General features: G+C 59.4%; 1 protein-coding gene across 4 annotated transcripts; it reads left to right on the forward strand.

Annotated features, from left to right (window-relative positions):
• The first annotated feature begins 834 nt into the window (after nt 1-834).
• CBS (cystathionine beta-synthase) lies at nt 835-21,890 on the forward strand. Of its 4 annotated transcripts, none has more exons than XM_074389193.1 (17): nt 835-967; nt 3,673-3,889; nt 7,652-7,758; nt 9,221-9,355; nt 9,903-9,982; nt 10,075-10,209; nt 10,319-10,388; nt 11,576-11,667; nt 12,460-12,585; nt 13,120-13,204; nt 14,892-14,997; nt 16,553-16,630; nt 16,762-16,896; nt 17,399-17,507; nt 18,434-18,518; nt 19,293-19,334; nt 20,732-21,890. In XM_074389193.1, the coding sequence occupies exons 2-17, from the start codon at nt 3,681-3,683 to the stop codon at nt 20,833-20,835; spliced, it is 1,698 nt and encodes a 565-aa protein (XP_074245294.1). In that variant the 5' UTR covers nt 835-967; nt 3,673-3,680; the 3' UTR covers nt 20,836-21,890. The 4 variants fall into 4 exon arrangements, with proteins under 4 accessions (XP_074245294.1, XP_074245297.1, XP_074245295.1 ...); XM_074389194.1 differs by lacking the exon at nt 835-967 and adding an exon at nt 974-1,260; XM_074389195.1 differs by lacking the exon at nt 835-967 and adding an exon at nt 1,806-2,113.
• Nucleotides 21,891-23,573: the final 1,683 nt, after the last annotated feature.

Below are 23,573 nucleotides of genomic sequence, written 5' to 3' on the forward strand. Positions count from 1 at the left end.
GTGGTTCTTGCCACTTTCCTAATCTAAAATTACGTTTAAACTTTTAAGAAACTAAAAACCATTTGGGCTGTGTAACACATTACTGCAAACTTGAGTGGTTTAAAACAACACACATTGGGCCGGGTGCGGCGGCTCAAGCCTGTAATCCCAACACTTTTAGGAGGCCGAGGCGGGTGGATCACCTGATGTTAGGAGTTGGAGACCAGCCTGGTCAACGTGGTGAAAACCCGTCTCTACTAAAAATGCAAAACTTAGCTGGGCATGGTGATGCACACCTGTAGTCCCAGCTACTCGGGAGGCTGAGGCAGGAGAATCGCGGGAACCCGGGAGGCGGAGGTCGCAGTGATTCGAGATCGCGCCATTGCACTCCAGCCGGGTCAACAAAGAGAGACTCTGCTTCAAAAAAAAAAAAAAAAAATTCCCGAAGGGCAAGAAGTTAACTAAGTAAAACAGCATCGGAACACCAGGTGAAAAGCGTTCCCACCGCCCCGGGGTCCGCGGGCGGCAGTTGCGGGGAACGCGCGGCGGGCAAAGGGAAGACGAAGGGCAAGAGCTGGGGTTCCGGGGGCGGGGCGGGGCGGGGCGGGGGCGGGGCGGCGCGGGGCCCCGGGCCCGCGGTTGAATCCACGCGGCGTGGGAATGGGGCGGGCGCGCGGGCGGGCGGACTGGGGTGGGGGCGGGCCGGGGTCCCGGGGCACACAGGGGTCGGGCAGGCCGGCGGGTCCCTGGCTGCGGAGGGTGGGGGGCGGGGGGCGGGGAGGGGCCCGGGCTGGGCGGGTTGGAGGCGGGTCGGGTGCTCTGCCGCGGGACATTGGCGGGCACCGGCCTCCGCCCCCGCCTCTCCGCCAATCGCCGCCCGCCCGCTCCCCTCGCAGCGGGTCCACGCGAGGCCGCCACCCCGGGGTCGCCGTCTCCGCCTCGCCGCAGTCGGGACAGCAGCTCACTCCTTTCCCGCGTGTCCGACCAGGTGAGATTCCGCCCCGCGGAGACCCGCTCCCGGCTCTGGACGGAGGGTCCCAGTTGGGTCCGAGTCGCCCCCGCGCCTCCGCCGGGAGTTGCATCATCTTCCCCGAAACGCGGCGAGACAGCGCTGCTCCCGGACGCCCGCCCCCCTCTCCCGCGCCTCTGGGTCCTGACCGCCCAGAAGCTGGGGCTGGGCGTCCACGCGGCCCCGGGCTCCCACCCCAGCCCCCGCGCCGGCGAAGCGGGCCCCGGCAGGCGACGAGCCCGGGAGAGCGTGGAGCTGGGACGCGGGACGCGGTGAGAGTTTGGGGGGCATGCGCCGCTGCGGCTCCCAGCGTGGGGTTTCGCGGCATTGTCGGTGGGAAATGGCTGTTTCCAAACCGCCCTTTTCGGCGGACTGTGTGGGGGCGGCCCGCGAGTGGGTGCCCGCTGCGGGGGACGCGGGGCTCTGCCCGGGGGGCGTTCGGGGGCTGAAGGCTTTGCTGGGGCCCCACTTCCTGAGCCCCGGGCGAGGCGGCCGCTGGGCTGGAGGATGCGAGGGGCAGGTGGAGGGGCTGCGAGAGCGGAGCGCCAAACTGTCGGCTCCCCGAGGACCTTCTGCGCTTACCTGTCCCAAACTGCGTCCCAAAGTGTCGCTTCCGGAGGCGGAGTGGCCGGCGCTTTCCGGATCTCAGTAGGGTCAGGATCTCCCGCCGGGAAACTTAGAGGCTTTTCCTGCAGCCGCGCGCGGGGCCCTCCCCAAGCCCCTCCGGAGGGTGGGTGCGCGCGTACAGGGGTGCCTGGGAGCGTCGTGACCCCCAGGGGGTCTTGCGGTTTCAGCAGCGGCCGGAACCCGCCTCCCCGGGACGCACGTGCATCCGGCCGCCGGGCGCCGTCGCCGCGGGTTCGGATCCGGGTCCCCTGGCGAGCTTTCCGCCGAGCGCCTCTGGGGTCCGCGGAGACCCGGCCGCTTGCGATATGCGTACCCAGCAGCCCTTACCTTAGGGGAGAGTGCGCCAGGGAGAGGCGCCAAAATTGAGGCTTTCTGGCTGATTCGGCGGCGGAGCGCGCGAGACCCGGGCCAGACGGGGCCTGTGCGAGACGGAGAGTCCCTTCCCGCAGGTGCCTCCGGTGACCCGCGGAGGAAGGCGCTGCTCTCATCTGTGTCAAGGTGCTTGTGTGTTTTTTTACCCTGGGTAAAATGATAACATTTACCACTGTCACCGTTTGCAAGTGTGATGCAGCCACCAGCACTGTCTCCACCCAGAACATCTTCATCGTGCCCAGCACAGCCTCTGCACCCACTACACAGTCACTCTCCCCTCCCCACTCACCCCAGCCCCGGGCAGCCCCTGTTCGTGTCTACGAATCTGCCAGACATAGAGGGACGTTTGACAATTCCAGGTGCCTCGTCGTGGAAGTGGAGTCACACAGCATTTGTCCTTTTGTGTCTGGCATATTTCACTTGGCATAATGTCCGGAAGGTTCATCCGTGTTGTGGCGTGAGCCAGAATGGCTTTCTGTGGCAGCCGAGTAGTATTCGTGTGTGTGTGTGTGTGTGTGTGTGCACGCGCACACGCGCCTGTATTCTAGTGTGTGTTTGTGTGTGTGTGTGAGCCTCTATTCCTGTGTGTCTGTGTGTGTGTGTGAGCCTCTATTCTAGTGTGTGTGTGTGTGCCTGTATTCTAGTGTGTGTGTGAGCCTATATTCTAGTTGTGTGTGTATGTGCATGTGTCAATATTCTGGTGTATGTGTGTGAGCCTCTATTCTAGTATGTGTGTGTATGTGTGTGTGTGTGCCTATATTCTGGTGTGTGTGAGCCTCTATTCCTGTGTGTGTGTGTGTGTGTGAGCCTCTATTCTAGTGTGTGTATGTGAGCCTCTATGCCTGTGTGTGTGTGAGCCTCTAGTGTGTGTGTGTGGGCCTGTATTCTGGTGTGTGTGTGTGAGCCTCTGTTCCTGTGTGTGTGTGTGAGCCTGTATTCTGGTGTGTGTGTGAGCCTATATTCTAGTTGTGTGTGTGTGCACGTGTGCCGATATTCTGGTGTGTATGTGTAAGCCTCTATTCCTCTGTGTGTGTGTGTGTGTGTGTGAGCCTCCCTTCTAGTGTGTGTATGTGAGCCTCTATGCCTGTGTGTGTGTGTGAGCCTCTAGTGTGTGTGTGTGGGCCTGTATTCTGGTGTGTGTGTGTGAGCCTCTGTTCCTGTGTGTGTGTGTGAGCCTATATTCTAGTTGTGTGTGTGTGCACGTGTGCCTATATTGTGTGTGTGTGTGTGTGTGCGCGTGCACGTGCACATGCACATGCGTGCACGAATATTCTGGTGTGTGTCCGTCCATCCATGCACACACACTCCGCCTCCACCTTTTGACTTATGAATAGTGCAGCAGTGAGCATGGGTGTGCGAGCATTTGTTTTGTTGTTTTATTTTTTTAAATAGAGACTGGGCTCGCGCCCAGGCTGGTCTTGACCTCCTGGACTGCAGCAGTCCTCCCGCCTCTGCCTCCCCGAGTGCTGGGGTGAGACATGTGAGCCGCTGTGCCTGGCCCAAGCCAGTATCTGTTTCCATTTTTTTGGTATATGCCTAAGAGGGAAATGACCAAGCAGCTGCCCACAGAGCTGGTGTTTCTGTGCCATTCTTCCAGGGCTTCTCTGAGGGAGCAGAGACCCCGCCCGGAGGGGGCCAGGTCAGCATCTGAACCCGAACCGATGTGTCTCTCCTTGCTTTGCCAGGTCCCAGCATGCCTTCCGAGACACCCCAGGCGGAAGCGGGGCCAGCAGGCTGCCCCCACCATTCGGGGCCACGCTCGGCAAAGGGGAGCCTGGAGCAGCGGCCTGCAGGGGATAAGGAAGCCAAGGAGCGCCTGTGGGTCCGGCCCGATGCCCCGAGCAGGTGCACCTGGCAGGCGGGCCGGCCTGCCTCTGAGTCCCCTCATCACCACAGCGCCCTGTAAGTCCTGCTTTTGATCACAGGAGGCTCAGTCTGTGTCCCGGAGGGCAGGAGTTTGCTACCTGGACACCACACAGCCAGGAGGACTTGAGGTGTGACCCCCTGTGGGCACTCTGGATTGAGGAGCTGGGGGTGGGGGCGCACTGTGTAGATGAGGCAGGCAGCCGAGGCTCAGAGGACCGGGCCTCCTTACGCTGCCGCCCAGCGCCAGTCCCAGCAAGACCGCGATGCTCAACATGTGTTTCCGGAATAAATAAATAAATGTGCCCAGGTCACGCGTGCTTCACCTGGTCTGTGGCTGCCCACGCAGGTTCGCTGGAGGGAACTGGGATCCTGCCTGCACTTTCTTTATTGATTGACTGATTTTGTTGAGACAGGATCACATTCTGTTGCCCAAGCTGGAGTACAGTGGTGCAGTCATGTCTCACTGCAGCCTCAACCTCTCGTGATTAAGGGATCCTCCCACTTCAGCCTCCCATGTAGCTCGGACTACGGGCACCCACCATCAAGCCTGGTTAATTTTTTTGTTGCTTTTTTTTTTTTTTTGAGATGGAGTCTCTCTTTGTCGCCCAGGCTGGAGTGCAGTGGCACGATCTTGGCTCACTGCAACTTCTGCCTCCCAGGTTCAAGTGATTCTCCTGTCTCAGCCTCCTGAGTCACTGAAATTACAGGCTTGCACCGCCACGGCCAGCTAAATTTTTTTTGTATTTTTAGTTGAGACAGAGTTTCATCATGTTGGTCAGGCTGGTCTCAAACTCCTGACCTCATGACCCACCTGCCTCAGCTTCCCAAAGTGCTGGGATTAAAGGTGTGAGCCTCCGCACCTTGCCTTAATTTTTGTATTTTTAGAAGAGATGGGGTTTGCCCAGGCTGGTCTTGAACTCCTGGGTTCAAGTGATCCATCCACCTTCACCTCCCAAACTGCTGGGATTACAGGCGTGAGCCGCTGCTCCCAGTCCTGCCTGTGCTTTTCAGTTCCCTCTAGGTCATGAAAACTTCCCTTAGACATTACATGTTTTTACAGAGTGGGCTCTTTTTCTAGTGGCACAGACCGTTGGGTAAAGAAGCCATAATTTTGTAAGCCCTTTGTTGGGTAGATAAACGTTTGCAGTTATCTCATTTTAAATAACTGCAATAGAAAACGCTACACGTTCTTTTGGCCAACGAGCCTTTCCTGAGTGCCTCATGCATTTCCAGCCCTACTCAAGGTCTATCAGAGGAAAAGAAAAATAAACAAAAGTCCCTACCCCAGCCCCAAACTGAAATCGAGCTCACTAAGCCTTAGGATTATCTCCATTTCCTTAGTGTAATCTCCGTGGAGGACAAATAGATCAAAGAACGTGCCGCTTAGATGTTTGATTCCCTTTTTTTATTTTTGACAGAGTCTCACTCTGTCGCCCAGGCTGGAGTGCAGTGGTGCAGTCTCGGCTCACTGCAACCTCCACCTCCCGGGTTCAACCAATTCTGCCTCAGCCTCTGGAGTAGCTGGGATTACAGGCTTGCACCACCATGTCTAACTAATTTTTGTATTTTTAGCAGAGATGGGGTTTCACCATGTTGTCCAGGCTGGTCTTGAACTCCTGACCTCAGGTGACCCACCTACCTCGGCCTCCCAAAGTGCTGGATTATGATTCCTATTTGTACACCACTACCAACATTTACGGTTGCTGATTTGCAGTTCAGGACTGGTGGGGTGGCTGGGTGTACTCTCAGTGCAGCAATAGGAAGAAGTGAAAATTGACAAACCCAGGTGTGAGTGGTGAACACACTCAGTGCTGGGAGCTCAGGAAGGCCACGAGGGCAGGTGGGCAGCCAGGTGGATGGGCTCTCACTGCCAAGACAAGCTAGAGAGAACAGTGGGTGAGAGGCCCGGTGAGGTCGGGGGTGGCTGCTGGGGGAGGGGGTGGGCAGGGAAGAGAGGTCGGATTCCTGAGGGCTCCATAAGCTCCTGGCACTAGGGCATGAGTGGAGACAGTGCCCGCCAGGTTGTAAGAGGGCATTGCATCTGCCCCTCACACCCTGGCCTCACTCACCCTCCAGAGACACCCTCACCCTGAGGGGCGGAGCTTAGCCGCCTGTCAGTCAGAGGGCCCCTGAGAATAGCGGCGCTGGGGGGAGGGGCTGCAGAGGTTGGGTAGGAGTTGGGGTTCATTCTAGGACAGTGTGGGGTGTCCTCCCAGTGGCCTCCTGGGCTGTGGAGGTGGGAGTCCTTGAGATCAGTGACTCCAGGGCTGTCCCTGCAAGTCACATCGTTTATCTTGCTGAGCGCTCTAGGCCTGGCCCTGACCATCTCTGCCAACTTCTCAGGTGACTTCAGCCACGAGGCCCAGTGCTGAGTCAGCACACCTGCTGCAGAGAGGCGGGCCCCTTCCTGCCTGGCCGCCCAGATGCCTGAACTGAGTTAATGGGGGAACAGTCACTGGGGGCTTGGCTTTCCGCCGGGCTCTCCGCACCCTGCCAAGCCCGTTTCTCTTCCACCAAGGACTGCTTCAGAGGGAGCCTGTCCCCAGCCTGCACCATCCAGGCCTGTGGAGCGGCAGCACTGCTCTCTGTTCCTGGGAGGGCGCACCTGGGCTCCAGCTGCTCTTGCTGCTGCCCGTCTGAGCCTTCAGGGCAGCTCTCCCTCCATGCCACAGGACCCCCGGGAGCTGGGTTCACCTCGGGTCTAAGGATCGCCTCCTGAGGGTGCAGGGCCCGAGGACCCTGGCTGTTTAGCAGGTGCCTATGCTGAGGAGGGGGCTCGGGGTCAGAGCCACGGGGTGTCACGGGAGCTGCAAGGGAGGGGTTGTGGGTCTGGAGACCGCTTTGAGCCGTGCGTGTTCCCAACACGAATATGTGGTGAGCCTGGGCTTGGCGCAGTTAGAGAGGGGGTGTGATCGGCATCTCCCTGTGGGGGAGGATGGGAGGGGCATGAGGGCCATTTAGGAAACCACCTGGACCAGGGTTTGCATGTCCGGATGCTACAGGGCAGAGCTTCAGGAGCCTGGGCTGCTGCGCCTTGGCCCGGCTCCGTGTCCACCATGTGCTTGGCGTGTTCTGTGCAGGGCGAGGCCTCCCAGCTGCACTTTCCAGCCGTTGTCCCTGGATGGGCCTGAGGTTTGAGGAGTCTCTGCCCTGAGGTCTGCGCTTCACTTTTTTTTTTTTTTTTTTTTTTTTTTTTTTAAGATGGGGTTTCACCATATTGGTCAGGCTGGTCTTGAACTCCTGACCTCAAGTGATCCGCCCGCCTCAGCCTCCTGAAGTGCTGGGGTCACAGGCGTGAGCCGCCGCGCCCGGCTTGCGCTTCATTTTTTTCCCTCCTTTGGTCAGATGCAGAGAAATGAAAGGAAATGAAACTCCCCAGTAAAGCCTTTCTGCAAAGATGGACCCGAGTCTGTGGTTTCGGAGTCAGTGTTTGCTCACTTGGGACTCACGAGAAGCTGCAAAAATAATAGGTTCTTTGTAGCATCCTCCCAGCCTTCTGCTGCCAACATCTTCCATGACTCGTTCATTTCAAACCTGGGAAACTGTCATCGGTACAGACACGCTACAGGCATGATTTGCTTTTCATAGGGTTTGTAGGTGCAAGCCTGTGTGCGTGTGTGTGTTTCAGGCATGTGTGTGAGGGGTGTGTTGGGGTATCTGTGCAAACATTTGTGTACCCACACCCAGATGAAGCCAGTTCTTTGCTTGCCGATTTGCGGAAAACAGGCCGGCCCTTGGACTGCCAGGGCTGGTACTATTTCGTGTTTTCCTGGTTGACTGTGGACCCCTCTGTTTCAGGGCAAAAGCTCCAAAAATCTTGCCAGACATTCTGAGGAAGATCGGGGACACCCCCATGGTGAGAATCAACAAGATTGGGCAGAAGTTCGGCCTGAAATGCGAGCTCTGTGAGTGCCCTGGCTCTGAGAGGGGCTTCCTCCATCCTCAGCGGGCTCCATGGGCCCGGGGATCTGGGATGGATTGCGCAGGCAAGGCCCTGGGGTGGGGGGTGGGCAATGAGGTCAGGAGTCGCTGGTTAATCAGTGGCTGAGATCATATCAGTTTAAGTTTGGGAAGAATACACAACGTGTCAGAGGGTGACTGACGTGGCTCCCGAGCCAATGGACCAGGGAACGGGTGATCTTTGAACTGAGGCCAGAGTGGAAGGCGCAAGGGTGTGAAGAGTTGGTGAGGGTCAAAGGCAGACGCAAGCAGGGCGGGAGCGTTTGCATCATGCCTCCCAGGGAGGAGTGGACGGTCCTAGACACGTGCTCTGAGCCCCCGCTGGTCAGGGACCAGTTGGCTCTGTCTTGCCAGCTTCGTGGGGACAGACAGTTCAGCTCATCATTTATGAGACAGACAGTGGGAATGTGGGGGGTCTGTGGCTGGTCTTGTCCTGGGTACACACAGGGTCTGGTCTAAGGCTTCCGGGGAAGGGCGGTTCTTTGCAGGATGCAGTTTCCAGGCACAAGAGGGTGGAGGGAATTTGTGAGGGTCACTCTTCACCAAGAGCGCAGGCCCCTCAGAGACCTCGGCGGCGTCACGGAGAAAGCTGTGGGTGCAGAGGCCTTGGGGACGAGGTAGGGACAGATGACCAAGGCCGAGTGAGTTCGGAGGGTGGCAGGGCGGAAGCCACGGAGAACCCTGTGGCAGGGCCAGTGGAGGGGGTGCAGTTTGGGTGGGAAGGCGAGGGAACCAGTAACATGGCTTAGAACTTTTTCATCCTGAGATGCTGTAATGTCACAACGACTTGTAAGAGCTGGGGCAGGCTCTGGAGAAAGGCAGTCAGGGGTCAGTGCATTGAGGACTGATGGCCGATTCACAGGCAGGGCCTTGTGGGAGCCTGCCCCTACTCTGCCCCTCTAGGGAGGGAATTCTTGGTGCTGCATCAGAGCAGCCCCCTTCACAGAGACCCGCAGGGGAAGGAGGACAGTGGGAGGCTGCAGGGGAGAGTTTGCGAGTCCCCATCCGGTGGGGCCGGGGTATGACTGGGGCCGTGGCTTCAGGACATGAAGCTGCTCTGGCAGGGACCACTGGGTATGGCTGGGCATAGGGACATGGGGGACCCGAATCCAGGTGCCCGCTACATGCCCAGCTCATGGTGGGGGGGGACTGGGGTGGCACCCCCAGTGAGGGCTGCTTATGCCTCTGGTCCCCACAGAGTTGCTCTGTGCCATGCAGAGCTGGTAGGATGAGGGGGAGAAGCTGATGGGTGAGCGCCCGGTGCAGGTGCAGGGGTTGGGGTGCAGAGGTGGGGGTTTTTCAGAAGCCACAGGCCCTCAAGCCGGTCCCCCATCCTGGGATGTATCAGGTCATGGGGGGTGAGCAGGAATCAGTGGGGGTTCTCCTCTGTGACTCACTGCCTCCCAGTGGCCAAGTGTGAGTTCTTCAACGCGGGTGGCAGCGTGAAGGACCGTATCAGCCTGCGGATGATTGAGGATGCCGAGCGCGCTGGGACGCTGAAGCCGGGGGACACGATCATCGAGCCGACGTCTGGGAACACTGGTGGGTGCCGGGCCCAGCGGGGCTGGCGGGGCTGGCGGTCCCCCGCCCGTGCCGACCCTGCCGGGGCCTGGGGAAGGCTAAGCTGTAGCTGCGTGAGCTGGGCTGCCCGGCCAGCTGCACCCTGGCAGCTCGTGCCCACTGCCAGCCTGTGTCCTGGCCCAGCTTCCTCTAACCAGTGGTCGGGGTCGGGGCTGATGGGTGCCAATGCTGTTGGGGCAATGGCAGCTGGCAGTGCCTGGGAATTGGTATGGGATGAGTACCCGGCGTCTGCTGTTCCTGTGCCCGCGCACCCAGGGGGGCCTGGGGACTCGGATCTCCCGTCCTGTGCCGCTGCCTCCTGGTTTCATGCCTTTTGTTTTCGCCTCTGGCAGTCTCTCCCCCACACATGAAGGCAGAGGCAGCTATGCTGGGCAGTTTTGGAATCCCACAGAACCCTCTTCCCTGGGCCCTAAAGGAAGCAGCATTGGGGTGTGCCCCTATGTCCCAGGCAGGGGAAGGGTAGGGCTTGGGGGGCACCAGGCCCCTCTCACCCTCTGTGCGCCCTCAGGGATCGGGCTGGCCCTGGCTGCGGCCGTGAGGGGCTACCGCTGCATCATCGTGATGCCGGAGAAGATGAGCTCGGAGAAGGTGGGTGGGCACCGCCGGGGCGGGGTCACGGGGCCGGGGGCGGGAGCGTCTGGGCTGGGGGAAGATGCAGGTCACCCCCTTTCCTCATGCAGGTGGACGTGCTGCGGGCCCTGGGGGCTGAGATTGTGAGGACGCCCACCAGCGCCAGGTTCGACTCTCCGGAGTCACACGTCGGGGTGGCCTGGCGGCTGAAGAATGAAATCCCCAATTCTCACATCCTAGACCAGGTGAGGCGCCGGGGCCTGGGGGAAGGCGTTTCCTGGGGGGTCTCGGTGAGGGATGTGGGGTGACTGAGGTGTCGGGGGCCAGCTCACGGGCTCTGCTCTCTCCATGCAGTACCGCAACGCCAGCAACCCCCTGGCTCACTACGACAGCACGGCCGAGGAGATCCTGCAGCAGTGCGACGGTGCGTCCCTCGGTCCATCTTGATTGCATTTATCCTTGGCTGCCTGGGCACATCTCTTGCCCTCTCCTTGGTGAACTCCTGTTCACCCTTCAAAACCCAGCTCAAATGTGCCCTTTGTGAAATGCTCTCTAGAGCATTTCTCTAGAAGTTTCCTCCGTCCTTTGCGCCCTCTGGGCCTCTCTGCCTACCCTTATCCGTAACGCCACACACAGGGCGTGGCTGTGTTTGTTTACCCAGCAGCCTCTCCAGGTCTAGGGGCTCCTCCCGCAGAGAATGCAGGGAGCAAGTCTGTTCAGGGCCCAGGCTGGTGCTGGGCTCGCAGCTGGGGCTTCAGTTGGGATCGTGCCCCGACCCGGGCACTGAATTCATCTGCAGAACAGGGCTGGTGACATGTGCGATGAGCTCACTCTGTTTCAGGCATGAGGCTGGAGCCTTGGACCCTTTTCCAGGGACTCGGTGCCAAGGCCTGTGGGGGTTGGTACTGATGTTTTCCCAAGAGATCCCTTTAGAGAGAAGTTGCCAGGAGGTTGGCGCCCTGACTTCCTGTTGGGAATCCGGTGTTGGCAGGGGCCAGAGTACACCCTCGGTCTGTGCCCAGGAGCCAGGCTGTAAGGTCCAGACATTTTCTTGCCTGGGCTTTATGTGTGAGAATTCTCTCATTTGGCAAAAACAGTCCTGCCTCAGCATGGGTGCCCACGCTGCTTAGCCTCACCGAGTCTTTCCCTGCTCTGACTTGTCCACCAGATGCCCGCGCTGGCCGCCAGCAGGGTGAGCGCCCAGCGAGTTTCTGAGCCGAAGCCTGAATGACTGATTCCATTTCCTGTGTAAACTCAGTTAACCCACACCATGCAGACATCCACACCCAGGGGGTGATTCATTCCCAGCCTCCCTCTGCCCACCCTCAGCGCCTGCACCCCCCGGACAGGGTCCTGCCCTTCTGCATCCGGCCAAATGGGGGTTGTACGGGCCGAGTGTCACTGAGCAGAGACGGCTGGCGCACCAGGCTGCCTGCTCCTGAATGGCTTTTACGACCGATGGCTGCCATGGCGGCTGCTCAAACCAGAGAAGTTTCTCTTTCGAATTTTTCAGTCATCCGCCGTGGTTTGGGCTGAGCGTGTTTTCAGTGGTTGTTGCTTTGAGTGGTGGGCTGGCCAGGCAGTAACCTGAGAATGTCGTCTGTCCACCAGGGAAGCTGGACATGCTGGTGGCCTCAGCGGGCACGGGCGGCACCATCACGGGCATCGCCAGGAAGCTGAAGGAGAAGTGTCCCGGATGCAAGGTGAGTGGCTCGTCCGGGCCGGGGCGGGCAGCGCGGAGTGGGCAGCACGAGTGGGCAGCGCAGAGTGGGCAGCGCGGAGTGGGCCCTGCTCCCAAGCCGAAAGCGCTCGTTCCTCATGCCCTGCTCGGCACACTGTCCTCTGCTCTGTTTCCTCGCCACCCGGGAGGTGTTTGGGAAGACGGTGCTCGGCGGATAAGAGGCTGAGGCCAGGCGCTCACCCACTGGCCAGTGACTAGGGGGGCTTCCTGCGCTGAGTGGGGGTCAGAGTTCCATCTGGGGACCTCCTCAGCCAGGAGCTCCGAGTCCTCCGGTCCTGAGTCTGCCCCTCAGCTGGGGTGTGAGGGAGTCGGGGGAGGGCTCCTGGACTCGGGGTTAAGAGCAGGCGTGAGGAGGGACACCTGGAAAGGCCCCGCTAATGAGAAGCGGATTCTCTCCCTGCGACTGCTGCTTGGCCAGCAATGCTCCTTGTCCCGAAGGCTTGGCTGCCCCGCCACGGGGTGGTCTGCCTCGGTGGCCCTGGGGCCCGGCTCTGAAAGGCCCCTGGGGAGGTCACTTCCTCCCAGACACGCACCTTCACTTCCGAGTGCCTGCACCGAGTGCTCAGTCCCGATGAGGCCGTTTCTGCTTTGATACTTGGGGCCTGGGCTCCTGGGATTCTCGTCCTGCCTCTGAGGCTGGGAACAGGCCACCACCTGTGGCCACTTGTCCGTGGCAGCATCTGCCGCTCCGATAATGTGGTAGCTGGGCATCTCCAGCGGGCTTTTGCTGGACCTAAAGCCACGCGCCCTGCAGATCATTGGGGTGGACCCTGAAGGCTCCATCCTCGCGGAGCCAGAGGAGCTGAACCGGACGGAGCTGACCACCTACGAGGTGGAAGGGATCGGCTACGACTTCATCCCCACTGTGCTGGACAGGACGGTAGGTCGAGTCCCAGCCCGGCGCAGTACCGGCGCCGCCGTGACTCACCCTCACGCCGGGGAGCCTGGCTGCTCCTGGCCCACATCGGCTTCCCCGCGGAGGGGAACGGAAGGGCGAGCCCCAGCACTCGTGGTGAGAAGCTGGTCTCGAAGGTCGAGAAAGTAGCCTGGGGGCCAATGTCCGCTCGTGTGGCCTGACCTCACAGAGGGACGCGGCCCGGGCAGGGAGCAGGGAAACGTGGGAAAATTAAGGCCCCAGAAAACTCCGTGAAGAACCACAAAGGTGGCTTTGGCCTGAGTAAGAGTGGAGTGCAGGTCACAGGGACGCTCCCTGGGGCTGGTGGGCGGTTTTGCTGTCTGCCGAACGTGCTGTGACTGGAAGGTCTGCAGACATGCGGATCCTGGGGCGGGGAGCTTGGAGTGTAACCTCTGGGGTCCTGCCAGCTAGACATGGCGTTCACCACGAGGCTGTTCACCCCCCTGGCCACACGGAAGTGGCCCCGATGCTGACGGGCCGTGGTGGGGTCCCTCCCAGGTGGTGGACAAGTGGTTCAAGAGCAATGACGAGGAGGCGTTCACCTTTGCTCGCATGCTCATCTCCCAGGAGGGGCTGCTGTGTGGTGAGTGGGTGGCGGCCGCTGGGGTACGGGGTCAGCGGGGATGGCTGAGGGGGCTGGAGGTGGTTGGGGACGCACCCTCTGCCAGCCACCAGCCCACACGTGTAAGACAGCAACGAGATGGAGTCTCGCTCTGTCGCCCAGGCTGGGTGCAGTGGCACGTTCTCTGCTCACTGTAACCTCCACCTCTGGGGTTCAGGTGATTCTCCTGCCTCAGCCTCCTGTGTAGCTGGGATTACAGGCACCCACCATCATGCCCGGCCAATGTTTGTATTTTTAGTAGAGATGGGGCTTCACCATGTGGGCCAGGCTGGTCTTGAGCTCCTGACCTCATGATCCACCTGCCTTGGCTTCCCAAAGTGCTGGGGTTAAGGCATGAGCCAGCGCGCTTGGCCGAGACAGCAGTTCTGAGGTGTGTAACTGCGGTGGCCGTGAGCCCTGGGTGGTGTCTGCCTGCCCGGGCCCTCACCTGCCTAGTGTGGTCACCTGCTCAGGTGAGGGCTGGAGGCCAGCGGGCGGGGCTTCGAGCTGCCTTCCAGAATATGTTTCTAAGACAAGGCTGAAGCTCTCCTGGCACTTAATGTTTCTAATCAAGCCCACTCAGGCCCCTGGGGCAGTGGCTCTGCATTGACGGGGCCCATGGCCAGGACCGGGTGCTGCGAGCACCACCCTAGAGCGGTGGGGAGGTCTCTGGAGCTTCAGGCTGTCCCGGACCGACCCCACTCACCTTCCTCCCACCCTGTGCCCCTCTGCCCGTGTGCCTGGGGGTGGACAGAGCAGGTGGCCTTTGGCAGGGCCGCTGACCAGTCACACACACAGCAGAGGCCCTGCGGGGACCACAGACAATCTAGGCCTCTGAGGGCTCAGAGAGCACATGCCAGCTTCTGAAACCCAGGCAGAGACACACAGGGCTTCCCCAATCGCATTCCCTGTGTCATGTCGCTTTGGGGCTGGTGACAGGGAAAGCGGAAGGAAAGCAGCCCTCAGCATGGTCAAGTCCCTGATAACAGAGCCCCGAACTAGAGATTGGAAGCAGGTCTTAATTGAAAAACCATTTTCTGGCCAGGATCAGTGGCTCATGCCGGTAATCCCAGCACACTGGGAGGCCGAGGAGGACAGATCACCTGAGGTCAGGAGTTCAAGCCCAGTCTGGCCAACATGGTGAAACCCCATCTCTACTAAAAATAAAAAATTAGCTGGGCGTGATGATGGATGCCTGTAATCCCAGCTACTCGGCAGGCTGAGGCAGGAGAATCCCTTGAACCTGGGAGGTGGAGGTTGCAGTGAGACAAGGTCATGCCATTGCACTCCAGCCTGGGCAACAGAGTGAGACTCCATCTCAAAAAAAGAAAAGATTTATTTAAAATGGAGTCTCGCTCTGTCATCAGGCTGGAGCGCAGTGGCGCAATCTCGGCTCACTGCAACCTCCGCCTCCCAGGTCCAAGCAATTCTCCTGCCTCAGCCTCCCCAGTAGCTGCCATAACAGGCATGAGCCACCATGCCCAGCTAATTTTTGTACATTTTTTAGTAGAGACAGGGTTTCACCACACTAATCAGGCTGGTCTCAAACTCCTGACCTTGTAATTCATCCGCCGCGGCCTCCCAAAGTGCTGGGACGACAGGCGTGAGCCACGGCGCCCGCACCCACGTGCACTCACCCCGGCGCGTCTGACCGTGGCCCTCTCTGCAGGTGGCAGTGCCGGCAGCACGGTGGCAGTGGCTGTGAAGGCCGCGCAGGAGCTGCAGGAGGGCCAGCGCTGTGTGGTCATCCTCCCCGACTCCGTGCGGAACTACATGTAAGACACAGGCTTCCCTCCTGGTCCCTGCTCCTCTCCGCTGCCACCCTTCCCTGGATGCCTCATGTGCCTCACCTGAGAGCGGGCAGCCAGCGCTGGGAGGGGAGGGGGCCGCGGGCCCAGCGAACACTGCCCTAATGCTATGAAAATCAGCGCATGCTCGCTGTGACAGCCCGACTGCGGGGCATGAAAGGCAGTGGCTCCCTCTCTGTCCCTCCTGCCCCTCCCTCTGTCCCTCCTGCCCCTCCCTCTCTGTCCCTCCCTCTCTGTCCCTCCTGCCCCTCCCTCTCTGTCCCTCCTGCCCCTCCCTCTGTCCCTCCTGCCCCTCCCTCTCTGTCCCTCCCTCTCTGTCCCTCCTGCCCCTCCCTCTCTGTCCCTCCTGCCCCTCCCTCTCTGTCCCTCCTGCCCCTCCCTCTCTGTCCCTCCTGCCCCTCCCTCTCTGTCCCTCCCTCTCTGTCCCTCCTGCCCCTCCCTCTCTGTCCCTCCCTCTCTGTCCCTCCCTCTCTGTCCCTCCTGCCCCTCCCTCTCTGTCCCTCCTGCCCCTCCCTCTCTGTCCCTCCCTCTCTGTCCCTCCTGCCCCTCCCTCTCTGTCCCTCCCTCTCTGTCCCTCCTGCCCCTCTCTCTCTGTCCCTCCCTCTCTGGTGTCTGCCCCTCTTGCACACGTTTATTGGCCATGAAGGGTGGGAAGTCCAGCCCCCAGGCTTCCCACTGGGTCCTCCAGCCACTGCTCTGGGGTCCGTGAGCTCCAAGGGATAGCCCCGGCCTTGACGTCCTGTTGGGCCAGGTCCTGTGCCGCCTCCTGCCCTCCCAACTCCCTCTGCTGCTTCCCCCAAAACTCCGGGCTGGGACAACATGCTGCCGGGTGGCGAGAGCCCTGCTGCCCAGGCGGCCCGAGGCCCGCAGGCTGCTGTAAGATAGCAGGTGGCCCCATGGGACTTGCTGTAACCATTTTGCCCAGAGGTCCCTCAGGCAGTAACACCACAGACGTCGCTGGTCACCGGGCAGCTGGGCTGAGACTGGGACATTCTGCAGCTGGCCTCCGGGGCAGTACAGGGGTGTCTAGAGACCCCCGTGGCTTCCTCCATGGCCTGTAAGCCGTAGGAGCTATACATCCCCTGTGAGCTCAGCTTCCCTTGGGGGCCAGGCTGGGCTGGTGGGTGCCCCAGTTGGGTTCCTGGTGTGGGTGATTCATGTCTGGTGCCCGGGGCCAAGTTGCCCTCTGCAGGCCCCTGCCCACCCCCGTCGTTGCAAGGACACCACGTCCCCCACGCTTGGCCGGTCTGCCGCGTGAGCCCATGCGTGTGTGTGAGTGCGACGAGCAGAGGCCGAGCTCGAGCAGCTGAGCGGTGGCGTGTGCATGCTTACACGGGTTTGTTGGCCATGGGGGGTGGGAAATCCAGCTCCCAGGCTTCCCCTGGGACCTCCAGCCAGCACTTGGGGTCCCTGCTGCACCAGTGAGGTCCAGGAGAGGGGCTGGGTGTGCAGTGCGTGCCCCCAGCACGGGCAGAGGCCTGATGGGGCCCTTTGGGGCCTCAGTGACGCCCCCATCCCACAGGACCAAGTTCCTGAGTGACAGATGGATGGTGCAGAAGGGCTTCCTGAAGGAGGAGGACCTCTCGGTAAAGAAGCCCTGGTAAGGACGCTCGGGCGGAGACCCGCTGCCTGTGCTGCCCTGCCCTGCTGTGACAGGCAGGAGAGTGGCCCCCGTGGCTTCCTGCCGAGCTGCTGACCCGGGTGGCGAGAGCATCTGCCCTCTCCCCTCAGGTGGTGGCACCTCCGCGTTCAGGAGCTGCGCCTGTTGGCCCCGCTGACCGTGCTGCCGACCGTCACCTGCGAGCACACCATCGCCATCCTTCGGGAGAAGGGCTTCGACCAGGCGCCCGTGGTGGACGAGGCAGGGTCAGTGTCAGCCCCTGCCCCGAGCTCAGTCCCGGGCTCTGTCCACCGGGCTCCTCCCCCATCGGTGTCACTGGATAGGGTTTAGGGCGTTGGACAGCCCCGTGCCTGTCCCTGAGCAGCTGGGGCAGGGCTGCTGGGCTCGCTCCGGGCCCTTACACCTCGCCCACCCACCCTTTGGGTGCAGCCTGTCCTGGGCCCACCTGGGGGTCAAAGGAGAGACTTCCTGAGGACATACCTCACAGCAGAAGGCCGTGACACGTGCGCCCAGTGACCACTGAGAACCTCACGCCACGGAAACCTGATGACTGGTCACCCTCGACCCTGGCGAAAAGGAAATGCCAAGGACCCCTGGTTTCTTTCTCCCCGTCAGGGCCCAGCCTGGTTCCTGCCACGCGTAGGGTTGAGGCAGAGGGCTTCCATGTGTGGCCAGAGTGCTTCTGCCGGGGCTCCTGGGAGGGGCGAGGGGTTCACTGACTCCTGCACCCCCAACCCTGCACCACAGGGTGATCCTGGGAATGGTGACGCTGGGGAACATGCTGTCGTCCCTGCTTGCTGGGAAGGTGCAGCCATCAGACCAAGTTGGCAAAGTCATCTACAAGCAGTTCAAGCAGGTACGGGGACACTTTGGGACCGAGAGGGGAGCCGGGTCCCCCCCCAACCCGCCACCCCTCCTCCCCGGCCCCAAAGGCAGGATGCAGCATTTCCTGTGTGGAGTGCTGGGTCCTCGACCCTCAACACCACTTAGGCCGAAGCCGGCTGCACCCCTCAAACCATGAAGCTGAGAAGCACCCACTTTACACATGCAGCAGCCCGGCGGGGAGGCTCTCACCAGGGCGGGCTTATCCACAGCAGCCGTGTTTTGGGGACTCATTGGCGCTTGGCGGCCATCCCAGCATCATGCGGCACCTGCCGGACTCTTCCTCATGCCCGGCCTCACATTCCTGTGCATGCACCTGGTTATCCATCAAGAGCTAGAGATTCCGGGAGAAGCCCTGTGGTGGCTCCTTGCTGGGCTGGTCAGACCCCACGATTATCACGAGACCCCACCTTCCGCTGTCTTGAGGGGGGCCCGGGAAAGTTCGTGCACCTTTCCAAACAGAACCCCACCGTGCGTGAAAGGCTGAGAGTTTCACCCAAAACCTAGGAGCGAGTTTGACTTCTTTTCCATCTCATACACATGCCTGAAATGTCACCTGGATCCACGCGTTCCTCACATTCTGCCTCCCGAGTAGCTGGAATTACAGGCATGCACCACCATGCCCAGCTAGTTTTTGCATTTTTAGTAGAGATGGGGTTTCACCAAGTTGGCTAGGCTGGTCTCGAACTCCTGACCTCAAGTGATCGGCCCACCTCGGCCTCCCAAAGTGCTGGGATTGCAGGCGTGAGCCACCACACTCGGCCTCCTCAAGGGGTCTTTCTCCAGGCGTCCTGTCACCCTCTGATGCCTACATTAGGACCCTTCCATGCGATGCTTTCCCGTCCCCCGTGTTCCTCTTCTGGGGGCCGGTGGCGCCCACTGAACGCACGTCCCTTGCAGATCCACCTGACGGACACGCTGGGCAGACTCGCACACATCCTGGAGACGGACCACTTCGCCCTGGTGGTGCATGAGCAGATCCAGTGTGAGTGCGGCCCTGCTCTGTGCGTGGGGGTCTCACCGGGCTCAGGCCACCGAGCCTGGCCTCTGCCGTGGGCAGCAGCTGGGCCCCCGCCCCCTGTGGGGTGTTAGGGGAGTGGGTGGTGCCGACCTCCAGTGACATCCCCCCTCCCCCCCGTCTTCCCCCCGCTGCCCCGGGTCTCCCGCATGCCTCGGGCTGGTGAGCTGCACCGAGCCTGGGATCCCCACAGGGACCCCTCAGGCCACACTAGGTGGGACCCCTTGTCCAGAGTGCACGGGCTCAGGAGTCCAGGCCCTTTGGCTCCTGGGAGGCCAGCAGTCTCGGGGATTCTCAGGGACGAGCCCAGAAACATCTGGAAAGGTTTCAAGTCCTAACTCTGACCCTGGCCATGTCCCTCAGTCCGTGGAGAGGCAGCGTTTGCCCCGCAGCCTCCTGGCCTTCGGGGGGCTGCTCTGAAGGAAACCCCCACATGGGTCTTGGAAGCCACTCACGGGCTGTCCTGGGGCCCTGCTCCTGCTGAGCTCGTGAAGTTTCGCAACTCCTGAGCACATCCCTGGGCGTCCCCAGCACACCTCCACAGGCCAGGAGAGTCGCTTGCAAGCTTTGGGTCCTAGATGGCAGCCACTGGCCTGGGGCCCACAGGAAGAGCTGGGAGGGGCCGTGGAGGCCGGAGCCTGCCCACCCGCCGGCCTGTGTGTGGTGGGTGAGCACTCGGCGGCTGAGGCTGGTCTGTGAGGGCCCCAAGTCTAACCCCATCTCCCATCCTTGGCTCTGCAGCGCGGGACCAGGCCTGGGCAGGCGTGGTGGGGGGGCCTGCAGGTAGGTATCACCCACCCCTCAGAATGGCTCTCAGGCTCAGAATCACAGCCTCCCCATTGCAAATGAGGGGCTTCCGGGGTCCTGGACCCCTGAGCCTTGGTTAAGAGGGTTCCCCTCTTAGTCTCAAATTCACTTGTGTTTGAACATCTCAAAAAAAAAAAAGATGTAAATTCCACTGTTGGTGCCCAAATTAAGTTTTCCTGGAGCGTGGCCATGCCTGTTGCCACTGTCTGTGGCTGCTTCCGAGCACGCCAGGGCTGTGCAGTCATGACAGGGACTGCACCAACCCCAGACCTGGAATACTGGCTCCTGGCCCCTGGCAGCAAGTCCTCAGGCTGCTCCTGGGTCAGTGCCTCAGGGCCGGGTTGCCACGACCACAGCAGCCTGCAGCACCGAGTTGAGCTGCTCAGATGAGCTTCTCCAGCTCTGTCGCTGTGCCTGTGTCCCCGAAACGCAGGGAGGCAGTCTCGTCTGGATTCCCCGTTTTTTCCTGGGGCTCTAAGTGGGCCACCCCAAGGGGCCTTTGCCTATAGACAGGAGTGGCAGCCGTGGCAGCGTGGGGATGGGCTCCGAGGGCCCTGCCTTTGTGTTCCTCTCCCTCCCTGCACACCTCCTGTGCCGCATGACCACGGGCATAGGGTTCTGCAGAGACAGGACCAGGAGGATGTGTGGGCAGCGGGAGAGACCGAGGGCTGTGTTGAGGAACTGGCTCATGGGATCCTGGAGGCGACAGCCCCTGAGATCGGCAGGGGAGGCGGCAGGCCGGGGCTGGAGGGGTAGCAGTTCAAGTCCAAAGGCAGGATTTCAGTTTTTTTCAGGCCTTCAACTGCTTGGGGGAAGCCCCCCACCGGAGCACTCCTTATCTGCCGCTTGATTCTGGTGCTAATGTCATCCAGAAACCCCTCACACACGCCCAGAATGATTTCTGACCAGATGTTTGGGCTCCCCACAGTGCTATTAATCTGTATTAAAATTAATCGTCACAGCTGGCTGTAATCCCAGCACTTTGGGAGGCCGAGGCAGGCGGATCACTTGAGATCAGGAGTTTGAGGCCAGCCTGACCAACATGGCAAAACCCCGTCTTTTACTAAAAATACAAAAATTAGCTGGGTGTGGTGGTGGGCACCTGAAGTCCCACCTACTTGGGAGGCTGGGGCAGGAGAATTGCTTGAACCCAGAAGGTAGAGGTTGCAGTGAGCTGAGACTGCACCACTGCACTCTAGCTTGGGTGACAGTGAGACTGTCCCCCCCTCCCCCAAAAAAAAAAACCACAGCCTTGGCCCCTGGGCCCCTACGGTGCAGAAGTGCCCCCAGGCCCTCGGGAGCCTCCTGCCCCACAGCAGCCCGCCCGGCCACCCACAGCGTTGCATACCTGCGCCTTGTTCTCCCCTCCTCAGACCACAGCCCCGAGAAGTCCAGTCCTCGGCAGATGGTGTTCGGGGTGGTCACCGCCATTGACTTGCTGAACTTCGTGGCGGCCCAGGAGCGGGACCGGAAGTGAAGTCTGGAGTGCGGAGCGGCCCCGGCACCTTCTCCCGCTTCACCTTCACTTTCCTGAGCCCTAAACACACACGAGATTGGGAACTGCCTGGCCTGGCCCCCATTATCGCTGCAGACGGCACGGAGCATGGGTTTCCCTTCATTAACGCGTGGCTTCCTAAATGGGCCTGTGTATGTGCTATGAGATGAAATGCGCTTTTCTCTGATGTAACTTGCTTTTAGGATGTTTCGCCAAGGCAGTACTGAGAGAAGTCGGCCGGGTGGGATGGACGCAGGCAGTTTCTGGGCAGAGCAGATTAAAGGCAAAAGAGAGTCCAGGACGGGGATGCGGAGCGGGCAGGGCGAAGCTGGAAGGTTCAGCGTGGTCCGGCGCCGTCTGCTTGGGGTGGAGCTGGTGGGAGCACTTTGAGAGTTTGGGTTTTTTAATTAAGGCAAAATTCACATAACCTAAAAGTCAATTACTTTAAAGTGAACGATCAGCAGCATTTAGTGCATTCAGAATGTTGCGTAGGGACCACCTCTCTCATGTTCCAGAACATTCTCTCCTCACCCCATGAAGCAGTCATTTCCCTCCCCTGTTCCTCCTCCCGAGGCAACTGCTAATCAACTTTCTATCTCTGTTGTCTGAAATAGGTTTCCCCTGTTCCGGACAGTTCATATAAATGGAATCACGCAGCTGTGGCCTTATGTCTTATTTCACTTTGCATGGTGTGTCACGCATGTTAGAGCATGGATACCTGGTTCCTTCTTGTGGCTGAATAATCAGCCATTGTGTGGGTAGACGCATTCTGTTCCCTCATTCATCAGTGATGGACATTCGGGTTTTGTCTGCTTTTCAGCCCTGTGAGTAAGCAGCTATGCACACTCATGGCCGACTGTTTGGACACCTCTGTTCATTTTTCTTGGATATGCACCCAGGAGTGGCATTTGCGGGTAACGTGGTCACTCCGTGTTTAATTTTCTGAGGAACCGTCAAGCTGCGTTCCACCAACCGTGCACCAGGGTTCCAGTCTCTCAGTCCTTATCGACACTTGTTATAAATCGTGTTTTAAATTATGACGGCCATGCTAGTGTGTGTGAACAGGTGTCTCATTGTGCTTTTGATCTGCCTTTCTCTAATGATTGATGTTGAGTGAGCATCTTTTCATGCGCCTCTTGGTTATTTTTTTTTTTTTTTTTTTTTTAGACAGAGTTTCGCTCTTGTTACCCAGGCTGGAGTGCAATGGCGCGATCTCGGCTGACCGCAACCTCCGCCTCCTGGGTTCAGGCAATTCTCCTGCCTCAGCCTCCCGAGTAGCTGGGATTACAGGCACGCGCCACCATGCCCAGCTAATTTTTTGTATTTTTAGTAGAGACGGGGTTTCACTATGTTGACCGGGATGGTCTCGATCTCTCGACCTCGTGATCCACCCGCCTCGGCCTCCCAAAGTGCTGGGATTACAGGCTTGAGCCACCGCGCCCGGCCGCCTCTTGGTTATTTTTTGGGAGAAGTCCATCTCCTGTTTTTAAATTGGGTTGTTTTTTTGCTGAGTTGTAGGAACTCTTTATATGTTCAGGATACTAAACACTTCTCGTAGGACTTGCAAATATTTTCTCCCATTCTGTAGGTTATCTTTTTACCTTTTTAAGACAGAGTCTCCCTCTGTTGCCCAGGCTGGAGTACAGTGGCTTGATCTGGGCTCACTGCAGCCTCTGCCTCCCAGGTTCAAGTGATTCTCCTGCCTCAGCCTCCCAAGCAGCTGGGACTATGGGCACATGCTACCATGCCTAGCTAATTTTTGTATTTTTAGTAGAGGCTGGGTTTCACCATATTGGCCAGGCTGGTCTCGAACTCCTGACCTTGTGATCCACCTACCTCGGCCTGGCAAAGTGCTGGGATTACAGGCACAAGCCACCGTGCCCGGCCTCTTTTTACTTTCTCAATCCTCTTTGGTACACAGCAGTTTGTAGTTTTGGTAGAGTCAAGATTTTTTTATCCCGTTGATCATGCTTTGGGTGTCATATCCACTGGCAAATCTGAGGTTCGTGGAAATGTACCCCTATGTTTTCTTCTAAAATCTGTATAGATGTAGCTCATGGGTTGATTTCTGGGTCAGTTTCTTAGATGGTGTGACATGGGCATTTGTGGATGACTGTCTCAGCAATGTCAAAGAGACAATTTTCTCCCCATGGAATGGCCTGGCACCCTTGCTCATAATTGTATGGGCTCATTTCTAGACTCAGTGCTATCCCATTGGTCTGTGTCTGATCTTATGGAAGTGCCACACCGTTTTGATTACCACAGCTCTGTGGTAAGTTTTGAAATTGAAAGCATAGGTCCTACAGCTTTGTTCTTACAACATTGCTTTGGAAATTATGATGTGTCCTAATGTTTGTGTGTGTGTGGAATTCTTGGAGCTTATTGGATCCCAGCATGTGGCAAGTAAGAATTGCAAAAAGAAAACGGGGATCTCACTAATGAAATAACTCCAAAAACTGCTCCAGAACTGAAAGGTGTGACTTTGCAGACTGAGTGGCCCACCCAGTGCGCAGCAAAATGGGTGGAGAAAGGGATACACGGTGAACATCACCGTGAAATGCGAAGACACAGGAACTCAAACGTTCCCGAAAAAGGACGGGAAGCCTAGCTCACACAGGGAGGCTTGAGATGAGAAAGGCATCGCCTTCAGCCTCCAGCACACGTGGAAACCAGGAGCTAAACCCTGACAGAATCTGGAAGAGGAAGGAATGCAGGCTGGA

The sequence above is a fragment of the Saimiri boliviensis genome, chromosome 18, assembly GCF_048565385.1.
Source record: "Saimiri boliviensis isolate mSaiBol1 chromosome 18, mSaiBol1.pri, whole genome shotgun sequence".
NCBI lineage: Eukaryota > Metazoa > Chordata > Mammalia > Primates > Cebidae > Saimiri > Saimiri boliviensis.

Excerpts from the sequence above, each read along its gene's own strand:
- CBS (XM_074389193.1), top strand. The coding sequence starts at position 3,681 with ATGCCTTCCGAGACACCCCAGGCGGAAGCGGGGCCAGCAGGCTGCCCC. Across the intron at positions 7,759-9,220 it reads CGGCCTGAAATGCGAGCTCT|TGGCCAAGTGTGAGTTCTTC; the intron begins GTGAGTGCCCTG and ends ACTGCCTCCCAG. Across the intron at positions 10,389-11,575 it reads GATCCTGCAGCAGTGCGACG|GGAAGCTGGACATGCTGGTG; the intron begins GTGCGTCCCTCG and ends TCTGTCCACCAG.